Source organism: Anolis carolinensis, chromosome 1 (assembly GCF_035594765.1).
Source record: "Anolis carolinensis isolate JA03-04 chromosome 1, rAnoCar3.1.pri, whole genome shotgun sequence".
NCBI lineage: Eukaryota > Metazoa > Chordata > Lepidosauria > Squamata > Dactyloidae > Anolis > Anolis carolinensis.
In genome coordinates this window covers 40,024,463-40,038,492 of record NC_085841.1, presented here as the reverse complement: position 1 = coordinate 40,038,492, position 14,030 = coordinate 40,024,463, and the positions used below count along the sequence as shown (strand labels likewise).

The following is a 14,030-nucleotide window of genomic DNA, read 5'->3' as shown; positions in this document are numbered from 1 at the left end:
ATCATGACTCTGGCCTGTATGGTTTTTGTGAACAATTATTTAAACAGTCATCACATCAGAGGTCTCTTCTACACTGACATATAATCAAGATTATCAAAATAGATAAAACACATTATCTGCTTTGGACTGGATTATATGAGTCTACACCATATGATCCAGTTCAGAGCAGATAATCTGGATTTTATATGGCAATGTAGAAGGGACCAGAGACTGCTTGAAAGCTTTCTAAATGAAAACTCGAATTTTGCATGAATGTATAAAAGGGCCTTTAGACCATTGCCTTAACTAGCCCAATATATTTACTCTGTTGGATCTCTAGAGCACAAACCTCATTTGGGGGGTCCATCCAAAAGCAGAGTGAGACAGTCAGTTCAGGCAGCAGATTTTTTGGTGGCATGAAGGAGCAGCAAAAACTATCATACTGTGTTCCACCGTCATGGACAGCTGGTGCTATGTATGTCTATATTTGCCCAACACTTTCTCCATCAATGCTTTGTGACAAATCAAAATGACACAGGGAGTTGCTTTGACAAGCAGTGCCACCATTTTCTAGAATGAAATTGTTTATTTTACTACCTGCAGGTGGCAATGTGGTTTCATATATCCAAACCACTATTATGTCAGCTGTAAGACACTTACTTGTCACTCCAGTCACCTTTCCATTCGGTTTTTCCCCAGGGATTTCTCAGTCTTACTAAATTTTCAGTTCCATGTTTGCAGGTCACCTGTGCAAAACAAGAACAGATTGCTTTAAAGAGAGCTATTATTCCCTTTCCCAGCCATGCTGGATATCAAGAACACCAAAAATAAAATACATGGGGTCATTTTCATAGTATACAATTGTAGTGCTATAATTCCACTTTAATCACCATGATTCTACCCCATGAGATCCTAGGAGTTGCAACTTAAAAGAGAGTATTTGGAATTCTTAACCAGGGTTCTATATGATGCCTCCATTATAGTTCAAGTGCAATCATGGTGCTACAACTGTGCTCCATTGGCAATACTGCTATCCCCCAAAATCTCAAACACTTCATGATTCTCACCTCGGTTCTTCAGGCTAGCCACTTGGGTGAAATGCTGGTGGGAAATACGGAATGTCTACAATTTTGGTTAAAAGCCATTCAGCAGAGCCTATTCCAGCCTGCTGCTGTGGACTCTATCAGCAGAGCCTCATGAATGAATTATAGCCTTTGATTTACACAAGGGCCCAGATATTATCCTCAATGTTTTATTCATGTCATTAAAAGGAAACAGATGTAAAAGAAAGAAAGAAACCATTCCAATACTCTCATAATTTTTAATCAATGCTGGTAAATATTGAAAGCAAAGAGAAGCAGTACCTGGCAAAAGTCCCCTACATATTACTGTCTGAAGGGAAAGACAAACTAGATACACTGAGTCTTATTTCAACTTTAGGTGAATTTCCATACAGAGAAGTAGTCTGTCCCCTAACAGGGCTGCAGCTGTTGGCCCCCAGCATTTTCTCTGTTGGGCACTCTCCTCCCTCCTACTAATAATAGAGGCGAGCCAGGCCAGCCAGTCATCATTACATTTTCCAAGACAAGTTATTACTGTCAGACGTCACACAATTGGCACTTAACATAATATTTAGACCAAGCAGCATTAGTATTTGGTCCATCTTGCTGAAAGATATCACCCCTACCAGGTAACTTCCAGTCCAATCAAAACAGAGAGCCAGTCTTTTGGATATATTTAATAGTCTCATGCATTTGTCTGGAATCCCTACTTGTTTCTGTTTGTCCCATTCGTATGGCCTTGTTTCCATTTCTGGCCGCTGCTTCCGAAAACGGGCACCTATACAAATGAGCTTTTCCGCCCAAGGTCTGAAAAAATGAAGATTTTTGGACCTTGGGCAGCATAGCGACAGGGCCTACAGCTGAGCCCTAAACCCTTGTAGGTCCTCATCGTAGGGCCTACATCCAAGCGGGACTGGCGTCACAAGCATCGAATACTCAGCTGTAGGCCTAACAGGCAGGGCCTATAGCCGAAGGCCTGTCGAGTCTACAAGTGTCAAGCATGGTGCTCGGCTGTAGGCCCTGCCAGCCAGGGCCTACAGCCGATGTGCCGAAAATCAGCCAATCAAACGGCTACCGTTCCCCCCTTTTTTCCATTTCACTCTTTTTGCTCCAGAGGGGGTTGTACCATTCCATGTCTTTCACTGTCTATCACTGCTCTTTTAGTTCTGGAGAGGATTGTACCATTCCATGCCACCCAAATGGACGGAACGGTACGAATACAGAAAGAACCAGATGAAACAATAACTGGACCAAACTCTAATATTTAACTGTCAAAGGCCCAGTTAATGGATGCCAGTGATGGAAATGAGGAAGATGGTCATCATCACCTTCCTTTTCTATTCAATAATGTAGTATCATTTTGGCTTATACTTGAAAACACAAAAATAGAGATAAACTTACTTTTTGGATGGCAGTCATTGTGTAGGCATGGCAGGTTGCTAATCCATTCTCTAGGACTCTTATTGGCTGAGAAGGACAGAAAAACAAGTAATTATGTTCTGCATTCCTAACACAATCTGCTTTTATAAGAATACAGAAAGGAATTGGCTCACTGTAAATACCATAAACAGCTCCTCAGCCAACTTCTCCTTTTGCCTGTTGTGAAATTTCAGGGGTGAATCATCTATTATATAAAGATTATTTACTAAGGTTAATAAAATATTGATGACCTGGGGCACAGGTAGATATTTTTAATATCTTGATTGGGTTATGGGTTAAAATGATATAACTCCATCCTAGAAATAGGCTTTTCAAAGACATTCTCACAGCAAGAAGAAAATTGCTAAAGTACTTGTGATTTCCTTCAAGGAGAAACCTGGTGACCAATTATACCCCTTTCAAAAATTAATGTTGTTAGCCAATAATATGGTGATAATAATTTGAGAAGACCAGCATTTAAATTACTATCAGCAAAAAATGTCATTGGATATCTCCCAGGCTGACTTATATCACAGGGAAGTGATGAATCCCAAATAAGGAAATCTGTATTAGCTCAGTATATGTCATTATAACAAAAAATAATTCTCACCCCTTGTTGAGTCTGGCAGCCTATAAAAGATCTGCTGTAGATTGCTCGAGTCAAGATATTCCAGAGGTCAGGTGGAGCTTCAGCCAGCTTTATAGTGATGTTCACTCCACCCGTGAAATCCACCAGAGCTTCAGACACATACCCAATTTGCAGATCACCATAGGAACCACACAACCTGTGAAGAAAGTAATTACAAATGCTGGTTATTACAATGGAGTCATAAAGGAATGAGACATGAAGGGGAAAAGTATTATTTAGGGCTCATGTAGCACACAGTGATACAAAGAAGAATTCTTGAAGATCCACTTACTTGGCATATGCCTTCTCCAGAAGAGCTCCCCAGAATATGTTTTTGTAAATACAAGAGAGGAAAATGAATTGACCAAATTCATTTACAGGCAGTCGATCGTCTACTACCACATCAACCCATTCACCAAAATGCCAGAACTGGAATGGAAAACAATTGGATCAGTCTTATTCAATCTATGGTCATCTTATTTTTCAAAGAGGTTCTTATTCCATTGTTGGAAAATGAAAAGAAGCTATTTTAAACCTATATCTCAGGATCTGAAACAACTTATTCTGGCCTAAATTTATAAGTGAATTAACCACACTTCACGAACTGCGACACAGATGAGAACAATTTAAGAGGACCTGACAATAATTATTATCAATATTATAATTATGATTATAATCAATATGCTGTGGTGAATTGTACACAACTGGTGTGTATGAAAAATCCAACACAAAATTTAAAATGTACAAATGTGTTTTTGGAATCTCTATTCCCCACAACTTAAATAATGCTAGAAAACTCTCAGACTCAAACTAGATGTTCAGAGGAATATGTATTAATTATTTCCCCTCCCACAACAAATTTCCCTTAAGGATTGGTGCTTCAGCCATAAGACTTGCAAATTCCAGTGACAAATCATAGGGCATAGCATGATAAATAAGTGAAATAGGTGAGGAAAAATCACATGTACGGCAAACAGGCACATTGTACCTCTTGAAAAGCACTTATCTAGCTGCTAAATACATTCCCTAGCTTGCTCTAAAGATTGTGGGTCAAGTGGCACAAAGAAAAAAATCCTGCATTGTTATGGTTGAGCCTCATGGCTCTACTACTGGGAGACGTGGGCGTAAGACTCCTCGAGAGTCAGATACTCTCGAGGAGCGAGAAAGGAAGCGGCTGCGAGATATCTTTGCAGAACCATCTGATGAGGATTCTTTTGAGGGGTTTACTGAGAGAATGGAGGAAGAGATGGTTAGCTCGGAAGAGGATGACATGGAATGGACTCGTGTAAGGGAGGATTTGGGTGCCACTGGCAATGATAGTATGGAAGGCGATTGGGGACCTTCAGGATTAGACCCGTGGACAAGCTGGAGGGATGGGATGGGATCCACAGCTGGGGATGCTGTGGGGCGTAGTCAAAGGTGTTCCAGTTCTGATGAGGAAAGTGATGAGGAAACGCCCGGGCTAAGGAGAACAGCTGATAGCGATGAGGACTTGTAACTGGCATAAAATGGGGTTTGGGAGCAATAGCAAATTGCGTTGGGCAAGGTAATCTGGACGAACGCTTGGGATCTGTGTGGGAAGTTTTCCTGAAGACGGGTGTGATTCGTTTGCTGACTACGTAAGTTATCCTGGACATTGGGCTCAGACGGCGGGAGGAATTGTGTGGGGTTTTGTTGTGCAACCTCTGCTTAATCTTAATAGCTTTGACCTTCCGTCGTCTTCTTGACGGACGCCATCTGCTTACTCTGGACTTACAGACTGACTGACTACGGCCTCGGATTCTCCTACCTGTGTCTATCGTTGAAACTGGTGAACTACAAACGTCTGCATCTGCCTTACGACCTTCGGAACGGATTGGGACTTCGCTGACTGCTTCTGCCCTCGTCTGCTGTGTTTGTATCGGGAAATTGCCTGCTGTGTGGAGGAGTAACCTCTAAGTTACTCAAACATAGCTCTTGGCAGCAGAGAAGCATCTGCTGCCAATTAGTTGCATTCCTTTGAACTTTTTGTTCACCAGCTTCTGTTTGTTTTTTCCCAGGCTGAAGCAAGCTGTTTTGATTTAACCCGGATTAAACTCCGGTTTAATCCGGTTTATCTTTTGAACGTTTTTCTTGTCTCTTTTTACTTTTAAGGCCAGTGTTTGCCTAGCCCTTGTCTTTTACGGGCATTTTTGGTTCTGTAACTCCAATAAACTTTGTTATCTTTTATCTTGTGGCGTTCTGTCTTTGACATGCATTGCCATGCACAGGATGTAAAAAGGAGAAAGTACTGTGGCAGTTCACTAGTGGATAGGAAGAAAGGAAGAACTAATTCAGGCAAACAAGAACCCATCAATCTTGGATGGAGCAGCAGCTGGGAGGACAAGAAACAACGTCTACCATCAAGGAGAATAATTTTGTTTGTTTTCCCCTCAGCTGTGATGGTAGCCAAGATGGACTAGTTCTTGGCTAACTAAATTTATTCCATCATGCCTCAACTCTAGATAGTAAACAACCACAGCAGCACTTGACATCTGCTGGAGGGATGTTCTGGACACTGTACAAGGGGCTATATGTTCAAATGGCAAGATGTAAGAGCACGCAATGCATGAATTACATGTATGCATGTTGGCAACAGGATTAGATTAGACTTCGGGTCTCATTTTAACCAGAAAAAAAGAGAATCAAAAATTGTTTGTCTCTGGGTTCATCTATATGGACCAAATACAATATATGAATAAAATTTGACTCCATTGCATTCACATGATACAGGGAGACATTTCTCCTCCAATGTGAAACACAGCTGCTCCAAGTTAGGCAAAATCAGAAAATTCTCTAGTGTTTCCCTGAAACTCTGGAGCAACCCCACACTTTAGCATATGTGTGAACATTTGGACTGGTTCCTATTTGTAACTGCCCCCTTCTTTCCCCCTGCTTTTCTCTGAATTGTGTGGTACTTTTGCTAATACTGGTAAAAGTGACTAAGAGCTCTTTGGAGTTCCATGGCTACTGCTATGGTGACAAACCACAACAAAGGTAAAAGGGACTGTTCAGCTGGGCTGAATTTTAGTTCAGCCCAACTGGATGTTCTGGACTCTGCTCCTGCCAATTGTGCAGTTATGCAAACATGCAGCACTGGATTCAAGACAGAGAAATGAGCTGCACTTGTCAGGACAGAACTTGCACCAACACATTTTAAAAACACAGAAACAAAGATAGATCCCCCATTGGACGTGCCTGAGTTTTCTGCCTTCTTTGTCTACATCTGGAACTACTGTGGAAACCTTATTAGCATGAAGACATCTAAAATGCTTATCTGTAGAATTGTATCTCCTTATACAAGTAGGAGAGATTTGTCAAACCAATTCTACTGAGGTTGACAATACTCACCTTGAAATGGAATATCCCAGCATATTTCTTCTTCTCAAAGCTTTGGTTCTGTGGCACTACCTTAAACAAGATATCTTGATGAAAAGTTAAAGCTTCCACAGCAGCCAAAAACCAGCAATCATCTGTACAAAAACATTTCCAGAGAGAGTATAAAGCAGCATGAATTAAAAACTGCACCAGAGAAGTACTTTAGAATATTTGGGGAAAGGTAGTGAAAATTCAGACATGCTAGAGCTGTATCATTCACCTGGAACTAAATTATTCAGAACAGGTATACTTTGGTGCCCTATCCTGTACACTCCAGTTCTCTTTCAACAATAATTTTGGTTATTATTCATATTAGATAAGGAAGCCGATGTTTTATGTAAAATGTACTTGGAACTTGTCAATGTCTATGATTTTATTCTATATTTGTGTACTTACAGCTTTCCATATAGTATATAGGCTATACAGAGCCCTGTGGAGCCCTTGGAGCCCTTGGAGCTCCCAGAAGTATACTGAGGGGCTCTACAGGTTCCTCCTGAGTTAAACTGGATGGTTCCTGGGGTTGCTCCTATTATTATTATTATTATTATTATTATTATTATTATTATTATTATTATTACAAAGGCTGCACGGTCATCTGTTGGGTGTTCTTTGATTGTTCAGAAGGGGGTTGGACTGGACGGCCCCTGGATCTTCCACTGAAATAGTGTTATGTTTATGTTGGTTAAATTTTTTCTTTATTTTAAATATTGTATTCTTTCTTTCTTTCTTTCTTTCTTTCTTTCCTTATTTTTGCACTACAAACAAGATATGTGCAGTGTGCATAGGAATTTGTTCATTTTTTCCAATTAGTTCACACAAACTGTTGTGACTGCGCCTTCGGGGATTATGGTTGATGGTGATGGGATTCGAAGAGGAAGGAAAAACTCTCGTGATGAGGGTTCACTGGAGGAGTTGCGCAGGAAGCGACTTAGAGAGCTTAATGGGGGATCTTCTGAGGAAGATTCAGATGGGGAGTTTGGGGAAATGGATGCTGAGGAACAGGTGGTGGCTGGGGAAGTGGGCACTGAATGGGCACAGCCACCGGAGATGTCTGGGGATTTGGGGCCTATGGATACTGCTGAACCTGGGGTTTCTGCAGGAGCAGATCCCACTTGGGATGCTTGGAGAAGGGAGGATGGTTCTTTAAGTGTTCATAGGGCTAAGTGTGGGCAGGATGATTGGGACTCCGACGAACTGTTAGGCACTCCTGATCCACGAGCCCTAGCTGTGTGGAGTTCGGACTCTGAGTAGATTTGGGACACCTGGTGTTTGGGTGTGAGTGTTTGGTCACCCAAGAGGAAGGGGAATAAAATGGGAATGTTTGGCCACTGCACTTTGCGTGTGGCAAGGTGTTGCTGAGGCGCCATTGGGATCTCTGTGCTTTTGTGAAGACTGGACTTGGACTGTGATTTGGATGTAAGTTATCTGGGACTGCTCGGCAGCGGAGGGATGGAATGTGTGGGTTTCCCTGGACTGCACTCTGATTACTATTTCTAGCTGCTGATACCATCGTTGCTTGGCTCTTTGTGCCTTTTCGTGGACCTGGTTTGGATGACTGCACCCTCTTCGGACTCTGGATTGGAATTTGACCTGGCTTCTGTCTTCGCCCTCTGACTGACGACTACTCCCGGCTTCTGACTACTGGTTTGTCCTTCGGAATTTGCTGCTGCTTCCTGACCTGACCTTGGATCCTCCTGACGACGGCTATTCATCATCCCTTTGAAGCTTTCGGCTTTATCTGCACCGTGGAAGCAGTTTACTGCACTTCTAGTTTGTTTTGTTTTCAAGCCAGTTTGCTGTTTTTCTTTTGGGAACTGTCCCTTTAAATTCGCAGAGCCGGCTGGCTGTTTCAGAAATGGTTTGGAGCCAAAAGTGGCTTTTGCACTTTCAGCTATACTTTGCAGCTTCTGGAAGGTTTCAAGTCTTTGTTTATTTTGCATATTTTCTAGCAGTCAACTCAATTTGTTCTCTAAAGCTGAACTGAAGCGTCTTTTAGTTTTTATTGAATGCCAGCGTGGAAAAATAGCTTGGCTTGTTTTTGAGTTATATTTTTGTCCGAACTACTCTTGAAACACTGATAAGTGAAGTGTTTCAAGGATACCCTCTGTGTTTATGTTACTTTTGGCTTATCTTCTGAATAAACTCTGTTTTGTTTAACTGGCATCTGACTCTTGACACAAACACACTTTACCCATCTGTCACCAGCCCGTCTGTCAAATTTTAAAACACAATGTGTCAAAAAGTTTGCCCATGCCTGATATATATGCATTATATATAATATATAAACATTTCTTGGGGCTCCACAAGAAACGTTGTCTTCAAAAGGGGCTCCACAGCTGAAAAAGTTTGAAAACCCCTGTTCTAACACTTGTTTGCTTCCAGTGAGTATCATGGGTTTTACAAAATTAAACTGGCTTTGTTCCACTTTGGGCAAAGTTGGGGGATACTACAAAGTTTTCTGGAAACTGGAATATCTTGTGGCTTCAGGGCAATCTGGACAACACTACCGGGACTGATTAGAACTGATCTGCTTTCCAGATTAATCCTTTTCTAGTGTGCAGAAAGGGGATGGGTTATTCTCATATTGCTCCCAGTTGATGCAGAGCTCTGTGCAAGCTTCCGGTTATTGTGAGTTCCCATTCTTACACCAACAGAGATGTCTACACAAACAGGAAAAAGGTGGGGAGTCTGCCTCCCTCCTGCTTCCTGGTTGCACAAGCTCTGTGTCTGGCAGCAGCACAGAAGTGAGATGATGGGCCAATGGGACCAATGAGATTTCATTCCTGCTGAACCATGTAGATGCCAATGGGCCGCTATAGTAAGTTCGGCCAGGTGCTCCAGATACTGTGGATTGGTCACAGATTTCGAGGCCAGTGTAAACTCACTCATAGTTGAGTATATCTCATTTTCCTTCATCCCAGAGAGGATAACTTCAGCCAAGAAAATGCTTTGCTCAAGAACGGTTTATTCAGCAAGTAACTATGGAAAATTACTTTTTTGATTATAGTTCACAGAATCGTCTATCAATATAGCCAATACTTAGAACAAAAAAAGGAACTTTTGCAAAATTGTCCAGAAGGCTACATTGGAGGTGGAAGTACATGGCACAGGGCAATCCTGAGCATTTTTGTAACATTCTGTTTCGGGTGGAGTTTATTCTCTAATAATTATGTTTTGGCAGTTCAGCAATTCATTGTTCAGTTTTTGAATACTCATAGACCAAAATAACACCCGCTGAATTCCTCACCTAACTCTCCTTGGCACAGCATACAACTTATTTTCTTTGAAGAAAAAAACACAGGGGTCTTACACAGCTCCTAGAAAATTAACAAAATTAAGTAAAATAACCGTTTTGAAAGATTAAGCCAGGGTCTTATATCCCAGTTTATACTATATGAACAAGGCTGTGAAACAACTCTGCATCCCAATGGTCTAAAAATATACATTAAGAGACCAGAATAACCTAAAAAGTATTACTCTGGTGATTAAAACTGGAAATATTTTGGGCCCAAATTTAAGGTGACGATCAACAGCTTTGTATTCAAGACTGTTACATGGGACAGGAACACAATAGTGGATCATAGAATCATAGAATCATAGAATCGTAGAGTTGGAAGAGACCTCACAGGCCATCCAGTCCAACCCCCTGCAAGAAGCAGGAAAATCTCATTCAAAGCACCCCTCCCTCCCCAACAGATGGCCATCCAGCCTCTGCTTAAAAGCCTCCAAAGAAGGAGCCTCCACCACACTCTGGGGGGGAGAGTTCCACTGCCGAACAGCCCTCACAGTGAGGAAGTTCTTCCTGATGTTCAGGTGGAATCTCCTTTCCTGCAGTTTGAAGCTATTGCTCTGCACCCTAGTCTCCAGGGCAGCAGAAAACAAGCTTGCTCCCTCCTCCCTATGACTTCCCCTCACATATTTGTATATGGCTATCATGTCTCCTCTCAGCCTTCTTTTCTGCAGGCTAAACATACCCAGCTCTTTAAGCCGCTCCTCATAGGGTTTGTTCTCCAGACCCTTGATCATTTTAGTCGCCCTCCTCTGGACACTTTCCAGCTTGTCAACATCTCCCTTCAATTGCAGTGCCCAGAATTGGACACAGTATTCCAGGTGTGGCCTGACCAAGGCAGAATAGAAGGGTAGCATGAGTTTCCTGGATCTAGATGCTATACCCCTATTTATGCAGGCCAGAATCCCATTGGCCTTTTTAGCAGCCGCATCACATTGTAGGCTCATGTTTAACTTGTTGTCCACAAGGACTCCAAGATCTTTTTCACTAGTTGTGAGTGGGTACTCACTCACAACTAGTAGCTTCTCTGTCTGTGAGGCAGTGATTCTGTTCTAGGTTTTATTCTGAAGGTAAAAGAAGCTATTCAACACATTGCACTTAAAAAAAATGCATTGTCTTCAGCTGTATCTACACTGCCATAATCCACATTTTCTGCTTTGAACTGGATTATATGAGGCCCCTTCTACACTGCCAGATAATTCAGATTATATCCAAGCAGATAATCCACATTATCTGCTTTGAACTGGATTATATGGCAATTATTGCCATATAGTCCAGTTCAAAGCAAATAATCTGAATTTTATAAGGCAGTTTGGATGGGGTCTTCGATAAATCCCTTTAAGTAGACTGAAACTGGATTTTAATTTTTTGTGGTTGTTTTAGCAGGATTGTATGTTTTTGTTTGATAATGTTACTTTTAGTGTATGGTCTCCTATTGGCAAATGAATGTTTCTCTTATGTTGGAAACCACCCTGAGTCCTCTGAGAGAGATGGGGGGGGGGGGGGTATATAAATAAAGTTTTATCACTATATTATATTATATTTAAAATTTGGAATGCAACTCAGAATGCCTTCCAATCTATTAATATTGGGACAACCAGCCTCCACATAAGCAAGCATCAGTCCATTAAAACAGTTGGTTCTAGAGATACATAATTTGGAAACCAGCATAGTGAATGTGAAAGAATTCAGAGCTACCACAAAATTATCACAAACATTCATCACAACTGCTTCTGTGCATTGGATTATATTAACCATGAGGACAATATAAAAAGGAACTACACTTTAAACAGCTTAAAAAAATAATGCAGCATTTTTAACTTTCTTGGGAATAGATATTTGAAGCATTTCCCTCCATCTAGACATAAAATTACAACCAGTTGCAGCTGCTTCATTTCAGGCAATATGTATTCTGCTATATTGTATAATGTTACATGCCATGCTTTCATCAGACGGGCAAAATTGCCTGCCCTACCATGCTTAGACTTCTCTTCAGGTACAGAGCCTGCCAGATCCCATCACATGACATCAGTCTATTTCCAGCAGGGCTCCGGGCCTGAAGAGAGGTCCAAGCATCACAGGAGGCAGCACCAACAACACAGGAGGGTTCCAGTGTTACATAGAAAACAATGGAGGAAAGGCAGACAGCAACGCTTCCCCCCATGGGCTGAGGGGAGGGGCAAGGCAGGTGATGTGGGGTGACAGGTCTCCCATGTCCCATGCTATAGGCCCTGCCAGAGTCACCATGATTTATGGTGAATCCCCTCCCGCTCAATGTGACGAGGTGCTAAATCACATAGTTATATGTTGCTGTACTTATTTTTGTTAAAGCAAAACTCTTAAACTGGAAAGGTGGAAACTGGTATGGATGAATCTTAGCCCTTCTATAATGCCATATAAAATCCAGATTATCTTCTTTGAGGTGGTGGTGCTTTCAGATAGCATGGAAATGCGGGTTTTAAATGGGGTTTTAAAAATCCCAGGACCTTACTGCAGGTCCCCACACAGACCTGTCAGTCCCAGGATTGGGTCCCCCGTCATCCTCACAGGCTTTCTCTGTATCGGAACAAAATGGAGGATGGACAGGAGACATCTGATAGAAGTTGTTTTAAAAAATCACTCTGTTACGAACTGGACTGTATATACACACATAAGAATATCTTAACATAGATACAAGCAAATTCGCATGTGCTCATATGAGGTTCAGAGCATAATGGAGGGATTTTTTTTAAAAAAAAACTTCTGTCAGATTTTTCTCTTTGCCCAATTGTTTAATTTAAACTTTATAATATTAAACAGAGCATGAAAAAGAGTTCTACTTGCTCTCAGTTTGTTCTTTCTTTAAAGCAGCTGTGTTTCCATTTCACAGACCAATCAGCTGTTTCAGGCTTTTAAAAAGTGCAAGTGCACTGCAGCAATCTCCACAGAGGGGAAGGAAGAAAATCACGTGTTTTTTTGTGAGTGCAGGGATCTAAAGTGATGTAAATATGTGCATTTTCCAGCCAGAATCAAGATATAAGCAGACCTTTTTAACACATGGCACTCACAAACATACAGACAAAGTTCCCATATCCTGTATCTGGCCACAGATCCATCTAGCTTGGGTGTTGTCTGCTTTGACGATGGCTCTTCAAAGACTCAGCCTTGCTCACTGCTCTTTTAAGTGGGAATTTTAGAACTTTCTGCCTATAAAGCATGTATCAAGGAGCTCTAGACCTCACAAGTATGAGTCTAATTGTTTGATCATTTTGTTTGTTTGTGAAAAAATAAGTAAAAATTTCAACAATTTTCTTCCCATTGTGAGACAGTAGCACAGTTTTTGAAGTCTGTTCACATTTTTGGACCTTTTCTATGTCAAAATTGCATGTGATATTTTAAAACAAAAACCAGAATTTTCTCCACAGAAGAACAGCTTTATCTGCAGGGAAATGTTGTTTTCTGTGCAGAATAGGCTTCCACCACTATAGAAGTTGTTGCTAACTGCACAAAAAGTGTGAATTTTGTACACAATGAGTCTCATTGCTGCAAAGATTTTGTGATACATGTTCCCCTTGTCTGGCATTCCTGACACCCAAGAAATAAAGTGTGTGCATGGGAGTGGGGTACTTGACAATTTTCAAATGTTTCCAAATATTCTTTCCATTCTGATCTTTCAGATCCCCTAAGAAAGAAAATAAAACTTTTTGAACAATTCCATTCTGTTAATTGCATCACTTACATGAGGCCTCTTCCACTGTATTTTGGCAGGTAGTTTCGAGAGTATATTTCTCCCAATGGAGCTAAGATCAGCTGGGAAGAGCTCATCCTCAAAGAGGTAGCCCTTCTTCCTGCAATCTTCCAGCAAAGTCTGATAATTCTGTAGACCAAGGCTGTCTGGCTTCTGAAAAGCTCCCTTCCTACCCAAGACATGTGGCCTCCATGGTATCTTCTTTTGCCGATGCAGCCAGGGCAGCTTCAGAAAAGACATGCCTGTGTTAGGCAAGATAAACCTTCTGGATGTCTGTATATATAGCTGTTTTGTTTGAATCGTCTTCTAGAAATAAATGGCTTCTTTAATACAATATTAACCTGTTAAAAATAATGCAAGAAATCAATAAACTGGGGTTGGAAAGGTATACAATAAACATTTATTTGTTTTTACCAGTTTAATACATGTCTTTTATTTAATGTTTTTTAATGAAGAATTTTTAATTGTGTTATGCCCCGCCTCAAGGAGAGGCGTGTAAGAAATTATTATTATTATTATTATTATTATTAT

The 14,030-nt window shown here is 41.1% G+C and overlaps 1 protein-coding gene and 1 long non-coding RNA gene across 2 annotated transcripts in view; one reads left to right on the top strand and one right to left on the bottom strand.

Annotated features, from left to right (window-relative positions):
• capn14 (calpain 14) overlaps positions 1 to 13,830 on the bottom strand; it is a 33,880-nt gene extending 20,050 nt beyond the window's left edge. Inside the window, exons 1-6 of the mRNA XM_062968769.1 lie at positions 13,436 to 13,830; positions 6,457 to 6,578; positions 3,380 to 3,516; positions 3,070 to 3,244; positions 2,442 to 2,507; positions 640 to 725 (exon numbers count right to left, since the gene is read on the bottom strand). Coding sequence (XP_062824839.1) covers positions 640 to 725; positions 2,442 to 2,507; positions 3,070 to 3,244; positions 3,380 to 3,516; positions 6,457 to 6,578; positions 13,436 to 13,739 — 890 coding nt within the window. The 5' untranslated portion in view covers positions 13,740 to 13,830. The remainder of the gene's footprint in view (positions 1 to 639; positions 726 to 2,441; positions 2,508 to 3,069; positions 3,245 to 3,379; positions 3,517 to 6,456; positions 6,579 to 13,435) is intronic.
• LOC134296918 (uncharacterized) lies at positions 4,065 to 5,295 on the top strand. Its single transcript, XR_010003729.1, has 2 exons — positions 4,065 to 4,706; positions 4,790 to 5,295. It is a non-coding gene; the product is annotated as an uncharacterized LOC134296918 (long non-coding RNA).
• Positions 13,831 to 14,030: the final 200 nt, after the last annotated feature.